The 8,748-nt window shown below is 37.0% G+C and overlaps 1 protein-coding gene across 1 annotated transcript; it reads left to right on the forward strand.

Annotated features, from left to right (window-relative positions):
* The first annotated feature begins 3,103 nt into the window (after positions 1-3,103).
* LOC115434190 (ornithine decarboxylase-like) lies at positions 3,104-8,558 on the forward strand. Its single transcript, XM_030155976.1, has 8 exons — positions 3,104-3,218; positions 3,293-3,466; positions 3,566-3,738; positions 3,829-4,045; positions 5,347-5,430; positions 5,572-5,734; positions 7,385-7,503; positions 7,612-8,558. Exons 1-8 carry the CDS (start codon positions 3,126-3,128, stop codon positions 7,879-7,881), a joined length of 1,293 nt encoding a protein of 430 aa, XP_030011836.1. The 5' UTR covers positions 3,104-3,125; the 3' UTR covers positions 7,882-8,558.
* Positions 8,559-8,748: the final 190 nt, after the last annotated feature.

An 8,748-nucleotide genomic window follows, 5' to 3' on the forward strand; every position in this document is an offset into this window, starting at 1 on the left:
CACCATCATAGGCTCACATCATCAACCATCATAGGCTCCAGATTGTCTTTCACTCTACAAGTCAGTATGGGATCTTCAAAACTCAGGCCAGGGGGCAGTTAGGTCACTGGGGCTCCTTCATGCATTGTTTTGCCATGCCTGCATCGGGACAGCACTTGGATGTGGTACTGGAGCTACCCTCAGTGCTGGAGGTGGTGGATAGACATTGATTGGTAAGACTGGGGAAGACCCTGGTATTGTTGCTGATATAGGCACTCCCTAGCCCAAGGCCCTACTTATCTACACATATAGTTGGCCGTTAACGTTTAACCTCTGCTGGGTCCCATTTCTCTACCACGACCCCTTCCTCGACTGAAACTGTTTCTGTTTTGGGAGAGTTTGCCAATAATGGACAGGTGGACCTGCCGCAGGATATGCTTGAGGGGTTGCTGATTGATGTGGGGGCTGAGGGGTGGGCCACACTGCAGCTGTTTGCCCTGACATTTGTTTAATCTGCACTTTTTTTGTACTGGCCTGATTGTCCAACTCTCTTATCTGGGCCTTCTAAGAGGAGCATCTGTAATTTTTTCATCTCTTCTTCACTATTGTCATTTTCCTGTTGTGGTTTTGTCATATGGTGTTTAAAATATACCAGTCATGCATGAATACTAATTGCATTGTAATTGTAAAATTTACGACCGTAAGTGGGAGACATCTCTGGTCTCTTTGACAGTATTCCCCAGTTGTATTTATGTCTGTACTCCCATCTATGTAGCAGAGCTTCGTCGACTAACAGTCACACATAGCCAAAGACAAACTCAGAGATCGAGCAGAATTCGAGCCGCATAAAGTGTTTATTCATACACAAAATAAACACTGAGTTGACATCTGCAGAAACAACTGACTTTTTCGCTCTGGGAGACCACTTTTATACCATCAAAAGTAGGTTGGGTTTAGCTACAAACCATACCCATTTTTATCATATTTTGAACATTAATCTTGTCACATCGGAAACCCCCCTCTCAGCTTGTCCCCGATAGGGTGAGGTTTCTTTGGTGTCAGTCAGGATTGGTCAAACATACATAAATATGTAACTTTTTCCTGGAAAATGTAAGGTACTTCCCAGAATGTTCAAAAATTTCTACTCACGTGTACAGGGTGAGTCAGAAAAAACGCTCTTTCCATTTAAAGAAATTGTACTGCTAAAACGGAAACACTGATTTTTCTTTTGAACATACAGTCATATTGATGTGGTTATTGAGCATGTCTGGTGATGTAGTCATAGATTTATTGCATTGCATAAGAGAGAGAAGGTCCATTGTTTATTGGGCACTGAAATACCTGCCAACACAATGTATGCCACAGTGAACAAACTTGAAATTGACATCAATTACAGGAGTCGGGGCTTTGCTTTCACACTCAGGACATAGGCCTACATGACAGTGCCCAGGGAGTTTTCATCATGGCAAGACCACAGCGATTGCAGGTATTATTTCCTCATCGAGTTGTCTGTTTGGGTCAGGAGAGAGAGTGGCCACCTAGATCCCTGGACTTGACCCGCCTTGATTTTTTCTTGTGGGGGTATCTTAAAAACCGTGTGTATCAGACTGTTCCACAAACTCTTCAGGAACTCCGAAATCGCATCACGGCTGAAATCCAAGCCCTACAACGAACACGAATGGCGAGAAGAGCTGTGTTAGAGATGCGACAACGAGCACAGATTTGCATCAATCTGAATGGTAGCCAGGTTGAAGGTCGTGCCGGACAACTTCGTTGAGACAAAACATTTTGATGGCAAGTAAACATGCTGTAATGGTTGACAATTTCAATTTCATTCACAGTGGCATAAACTGTGTTGGCAGATATTTCGGTGCACAATAAACAATGGACATTCCCTCTGTTATGCTATGCCATAAATCAATGATTCAATCGCCAGACATGCTCAATAACCACATCAATATGACTGTATAATCAAAAGAAAAATAAGCATTTCCATTTCAGTGGTACAATTTCTTTAAATGAAAAGAGCGTTTTTTCTGATTCACCCTGTACTTCTTTTGCACACCACGTTTTCCGGAACTTTCCATGAGCTCATATGTTCATTCTGCCCGCCCCATTTTGTAACTTTGCATGAATTCACGTGTTCCTTCAATGGCTGCACGTTTTCGTTCTTTTTGTGGGTCTCCCAGGAAAAAAGTCAACCACTCTGTTACAACCGTCACATTGTACTGAAATTTAACTTATAAAGTAAGTAAAGTAAAGTAAATTTTATTTATAGAGCACTTTTCACAGACAGAGTCACAAAGTGCTTTATCAATTCAAATCAGAATCAAATTAAGTTAAGTTTAACTTTAACTTATGGCATGCAAATGAATACTTTTGATTATTAAATTAATACTTTGATTATAAAATGAATACTTTTGAATATAAAATGAATACTTTGATTAAAATGCTGGTTTTTTGACACCACACATCCACACCCACTGTGTCCTCCATCTTAGAGACCACAGTTGGGGTTGCCCCTCTTAACTCCTGTTACACTCTGTGTGTTAATCTTCCAAGAGGTGTCACTCTAAGCCATCCGTGACATAGGTCTTGGACACACAACATTCTTACTGAGAATAGTCTAATATTGCATTTACACTTATCTGTGTAACCTTTGCTGCTGGTCCAGATTTCCCCTTGGTCTGGTGCTGGTAACAGCACCTGTGCTGTGTGTTTTACAGTATTGGTAATATGGCAAAAAATTTTGATAAAATTTACAGCTCAAGATATTTAAACAGCTCATTTCAAGTATACTCTTGGGTGATATCAAATTATCTTTAAAAGTCAATTATGTAGAGAACAAGAATCTCACCAGATATTAAGCAGAAAAAACAGGCGTTTTCCTAAAGAAAGTAGGCGGGGAAAGCTAGGTGTAAGTAAACAAAATTTGTGGATCTGACGTTTGCGACTTCACTTTGGACCTGCCAGAGTACTTTTTTTTACTCATAAATATGATGATCATGGACCATGGTAAAGAGAAGACAATCTTAACGTTTTTTTATTTCATCTTATTTTTAATGTTTGACAGTTTACATCTACTTGTGTTAATTTTATTGTTTTATTTTTGCTTCCTCATTGCAGCATCAGTATCTACCAGTGAAATGACCCCTGACAACTGCAGCATTAACATTTTAAGCCCCAGGAAAACCGTCAGTGACTTCGTAGGCGAAAAAATCCAAGAGTGTTATTCAGAGGTAAGTGTCACAGATGTCATTTACATTTATTTAATATAAACATTGTTAAAATAAACTAAATAAATACTTCTCAGGACAATGAAGTGCCGTTCTGCGTGGCAAATTTGGATAGTTTGATCCAACAACACAACAGATGGATCATTAACCTCCCTCGAGTGAAGCCTTTCTATGCAGTGAAATGCAACAACACACCAGCAGTCATCAAGACACTTTGTACTCTGGGTACAGGTTTTGACTGTGCCAGTAAGGTACAAAAAACAAAACCATAGTTTTTTTTTTTCTGCAGTCTTTGTCTCTGTTTGCTCCTTCTTACCTTGTACATGAAAACACATCTTTGTCTGTTACAGGGTGAGATTGAGCAGGCGCTGTCTCTCGGAGCGGCACCTGAAAAAATAATTTTTGCACATACAGCAAAAATCCAATCCCACATCAAATACGCCTTTACCCATGGAGTGGAAATGATGACTTTTGACAGTGAAGAGGAGCTCCTAAAAATTTCTAACTGTCACACCAGAGCAAAGTAAGTGAAGGAATTTTTTTCTACATCATAGATATACTGTCATTTTTTTTTTTTTTTTTTCATTTTAACTTTTGTTACAACTCTTTGCAGACTAGTGCTGCGTATTGCTGTGGATGATTCCACTTCGCTGGAAAGACTCAGTCTGAAGTTTGGAGCCAACGAGCAGACAGTTGAAAAGCTGCTGAAACGAGGCAGAGAGCTGGGTTTAGAGATCATCGGGGTCAGTTTCCATGTGGGCAGTGGCTGCACTGACAGTTCAGTGTACAAGCAGGCCATAGAAGATGCTCGGCACGTCTTTGACACAGCAGTAAGTAAAGAACCCGAAAAAGTGACAGAAATGTCTAAAATATTGTCAGCCAACATCTCCAGCTCCAAACAATGTACAACATACATCCAAAATGCAGGGGCATGCTTTTCCCAGAGATGTACATTTTATGGAACACCATACGTTTTTCCAGTTTTAAAGTAACTTGTTTTGGTTTGACATGAATAAACCTTAATATTGGATATCTAATTTCATACTCTAGGTTACGTTGGCAAAAAATACATAATTGATAAACTCAATAAATAAGAAAAAAGAGACAGCGAAAAGAAATAAAAAAAAAAAAAAAAGAGAAAAGAGAAAGGGAGAACATGCCTGAAATGCCTGTTTGAGTTCAGGAATGAGTTTGTGTCCTTACAAGAGGAACCTGAAGAACAGAAGACCAGACACATTTAGGAAAGAAGAGAAAACATATGTGCCATGATTTGTTTTTAAAGTTAAATTTATTCTTTCATTGTTAAGTGATTGTTCAGGTCAGTTAGGCCTTAAAGAGGTGCTTATTTAGTTTTCCTCAGAGGACGAAGGACAGGAACAGTGAACGTGCATGTAACATCCTTTTTTCCTTCTTCAGTCAGTGTGTATTACATTAACTTGGATAGAACAGTTGCAGCCTGGTAGGTAAATCCGCTATTGCTGTACTGAATACAAGTCGCTTTCAAATAGTCCATTTTGAACATCATTGTGGAGACTGTATGCAAAAAAATGTTACAAATGTTTATCTAGATCTACATAGATCTATACATTTGATTTGCTTTTAATTCAGAAAACAATTATCTGTACTCGTAACTTCGCTTTGGAAGTCAGATGAGGGTGATTTGAGAAACACTGAAATAAATTAGACTTTTTTTATGACATCCTCTCACAGACCACTTGGGGGCGCTTGCAGACCACCACCACACTTAGTATACTTTGTGATATATGCTCTAAATTTTAGAGTTTGGTTTTAGAGTCTAAAACAACCTGTGAGAAGTTCTCTGTTAGTGTTAAATCTCAGTATTTCAGCCACTCATGGTGGGATAAGACCTGTTTGAATGTGTGCATACAAAATGGGCTTCTCCATAGAAAAACTGTATGTTTCTGACTACACAGACGAGCTCTTGTGTGAAGCTGTAAAATTATACATCCTTCTGTACACTCACCAAGATTTGGTGAAAACAATAAAACAAAACAAAGATGAACAAAGATAGATAAACATTTCATATTGTTTTGCATCCTGCTCAGTGTGTACTACTACTCTGTGAAGTGACAGTGTTTTTAATGGTACTAAATTGTTAACTTTTTTTCAGAATTCACTGGGATTTCACATGAGACTTTTAGATATTGGTGGTGGATTCCCTGGGGATGAAGACTTTCAACTTTCATTTGAGGAGGTAAAAGGAATATTTTATGATAATTTGATGCAAAATACATCCTAAACAATGTATGGAAACAACTTGCAATTGTATTTTTTGCAGTACAGAGATGATGTACAATACTGTTAAATATTAACTTGTATTGTTTGAATATTCTAGATTTCAGAGGTAATAAATAAGTCACTGGACAAATTCTTTCCAGCTGACAGTGGGGTGGAAATTATTGCTGAACCAGGACGGTATTATGTGTGCAGAGCCTTCACATTAGCTGTGAAAATCTTTGCAAAAAAGGCTGTCATGTATGATCCAGCTGAACGCAAAGGTAATGTGTAAAAATGAGAGGTAAAAATGACATTGTTACTTCTTTGTAAACGAAACAGCGTCTCAATGAACAGAATGTTTTCCACTTTATTTTATTACAATTTACTTACACATATGGTCAGCTGAATAAACAAAATTGAGTTGCACTCAGAACAAAATAGTCAAGTCAAACTGGGTCATTCATAATGTTTTCATTCCTGAAATGTTCTGTTTTTATCCATTATTTTAAGACAAAATTCATAAAAGGTTGTTCGCATGGTTAAAGAAAATAAATCTTCCACTATGTTTCCTGTTTACATGCAGCCATGCATACCCTCATTAAAAGTAAGTTTTCATAACAGAGGTCTTAGGTGTAATTTGTTAGGGTTTCAGACTTCTGGGTATGGAGGTTGGTGTTGTCTATGTGCTTATTTCTGATGATTATATTCACATCATAACTTGGTAACAAATAGTAATGGTGAACCATACATTTTTGGGGTCATAACGTCAAAGTTCAAGCCTGCAGGATCATAAACCCCTATAATGTCTACAATGCAAGCATAATATGCCTATTTAATGATTCACACATGCATGCACAGGTACATTTTATTGTTTATTTTATTGTTATTTGCACCTCTTTCAGTGTAATCTTGTTTGTCTGTTTTAAATGTATTTTCATTTTACCAGTTCAATTCCAGCCTCCCCCCCTTTAGACTGATCTACCCCCAAATTGAATGTGCTCATCCATGGCCTCTTTTCTTACCCTAACTGTAGAGGACCAATCATAAGGACCAGGACAAAGGTGGCAAAATGAGGAAAAATTTATAATTTTATAAAGTTTGAAAACCCTAACTGTAACAGAACATAACCATACAATGAACAAAGGTGGGTTTAAGTAGAAGGGGACTAACCCAAACTAAACACTAGAGGGAGGCATTACACCAAGGAATTAAACCAAACCATTAACTTAGTCAAAGTAAGTCAGTCTTTGTGGCAGTAATCCCTTCCAGCTCCTTAAATAGTAACCAAACCCATCAGTCAGGTACTTTGTCTGTCAACTCAAAGAAACAAGTGTAAATAAAACATTCAAACATTTTAATTAATATGTGTGCACCCTATTTAGCATGTATTTAAATAAAATACGTAAACTAAACTGTGCGATGTAATTAACTGTAACTTAAGAATGTAATGACGCTTACGAAATAACAAAAATCTACTAACATTAGAATGTGGTGGGTAACGGATCCACCACACTACCCTGTACACCATGTTTCATAAATACTGATGCTGTAGTTATCCTGAATATACAAACAGCAGACAAACCAGACTGATGAGTAATAATATGAATAATGAAAGTTTTTACCATAGATGTTTTGGATAGACTGGTAACAACTAGTCTGCATTTATATACCAACACTTTGAGTTCATTTCATTTTGGTGTGTTTACCACATCCACGCAGTCACCTTTTTGTCTTCTTTTTAAAGTTTCCACTGCTGCCTGATGGTGACAAGAAGATGAATGTTCGCAGTGGCAGATAATCACCTTTAAAAATGTCAAACTAAGCTCAGAGATTTATGAAAAATAGGTCTTTTTATTTATGTTTATTAAATCTGTTGTAATTAGCTTAGACTTTTGACTACTTTAAAAAAATTGTGTTTATTTTGTTTCCAGATGGTGAGAAAAACCCTGACAGAATGATGATGTACTACATTAATGATGGAACTTATGGATGCTTTAGTGTCACGAAAACTGATAAAGCCCATCCAAAGTTTGCACCGTATCCTCTCAGAGTAAGCAGATAAAATGTTACGTAATCTATATAGTTAATTTCCTCGGAAAACAATACTGCCGAATTTATGTCAATTTTTTTTTTTTGTTTTTTTTTTTTTTTGTCACAGGTGGTGAAAAGCAGTGAGCAGAGATACTTGTCCGTCATCTGGGGACCAACCTGTGACAGCAAGGACAAAATAGTTGACAACTACTGGATGCCAGAGTTCAATGTCGGCGAGTGGCTTCTCTTCGACAACATGGGGGCCTACACTGTTATTGGCTCTTCTGGCTTTAATGGCTTTGAAGGCTGCCACATTTATCCTTTGATGACCACTGAGAAATGGCAAAAGTTAAACTTTCTCACTGCTGATCCTTGCAGAGTTCCTAACGTTGAGTAAAAGTAGCTTTGGAATGATGGGGAAAAGTCTCAGTGCAACTTGTACATCAGTGGGGAAGTGTAGTTTGGCTTGTTGCTAGGCATGACAAATTCTTTTAACAGATGTTGCTGGAAAGAAATCACTTGTAGGTTTTAGCGATAATGAGAATAGAATGGACATTACAATCACTTAGTATGTATAATCATAGAATTTTGTGCCTTTTGATACATGGTACAGTTATGCTTAAAATGATCTGTACGTGCATCCTGATCATTGATATTTTTGATTATACGTATTTACCAGATTTTTAGAACTTAATCAGAATTTAACTGACTGTCATTCCGGTTTTGGAGGATGTTTATTTCATCTCCTTGTCTTTGTTTAAGAAAATCTTAAGCATCTTAAAAATCTTATCAATGTTATCAATATATAGACACACACACACATTTAATTCAAATGTCATTATATTGCAGAAATTTCTCTTCACTGTGATATTAAAGAGTTTTGTTTAAATTCTTGTCAAAAAAAAGCCAAGTTTTACTGACCATGACTCCATTTTTGAGAGGAATAAAAGGGGAAAACGTTGTATATGTGTTACCAAGTTTGGGATCACTGAAAATTCTGTGTTGCCAGGATTATTAAGGTTATCAAAACTAAGACTGAAACTAAAACTCTATGAGAAAAAAATTCCTTTAACTTAAAAAAAAAAAAAAAAAAAAACCTAACAAAAACTACAATGAATATTGCAAAAATTAAAATAAGTAAAAAAACAACATTTTGCCCAATGTTAATTAATGGTGTATAACAACTTGGCTTTGCATAGTAAGGAGTATATGTACATGCAACATAAAAGGAGAAAAGTTTAATAGAAATCCAGACTCTTGTAGT

The sequence above is a fragment of the Sphaeramia orbicularis genome, chromosome 15 (genome assembly GCF_902148855.1).
Source record: "Sphaeramia orbicularis chromosome 15, fSphaOr1.1, whole genome shotgun sequence".
NCBI lineage: Eukaryota > Metazoa > Chordata > Actinopteri > Kurtiformes > Apogonidae > Sphaeramia > Sphaeramia orbicularis.

Excerpts from the sequence above, each read along its gene's own strand:
- LOC115434190 (XM_030155976.1), top strand. The coding sequence starts at position 3,126 with ATGACCCCTGACAACTGCAGCATTAACATTTTAAGCCCCAGGAAAACC. Across the intron at positions 3,467-3,565 it reads GTTTTGACTGTGCCAGTAAG|GGTGAGATTGAGCAGGCGCT; the intron begins GTACAAAAAACA and ends TGTCTGTTACAG. Across the intron at positions 3,739-3,828 it reads AACTGTCACACCAGAGCAAA|ACTAGTGCTGCGTATTGCTG; the intron begins GTAAGTGAAGGA and ends AACTCTTTGCAG.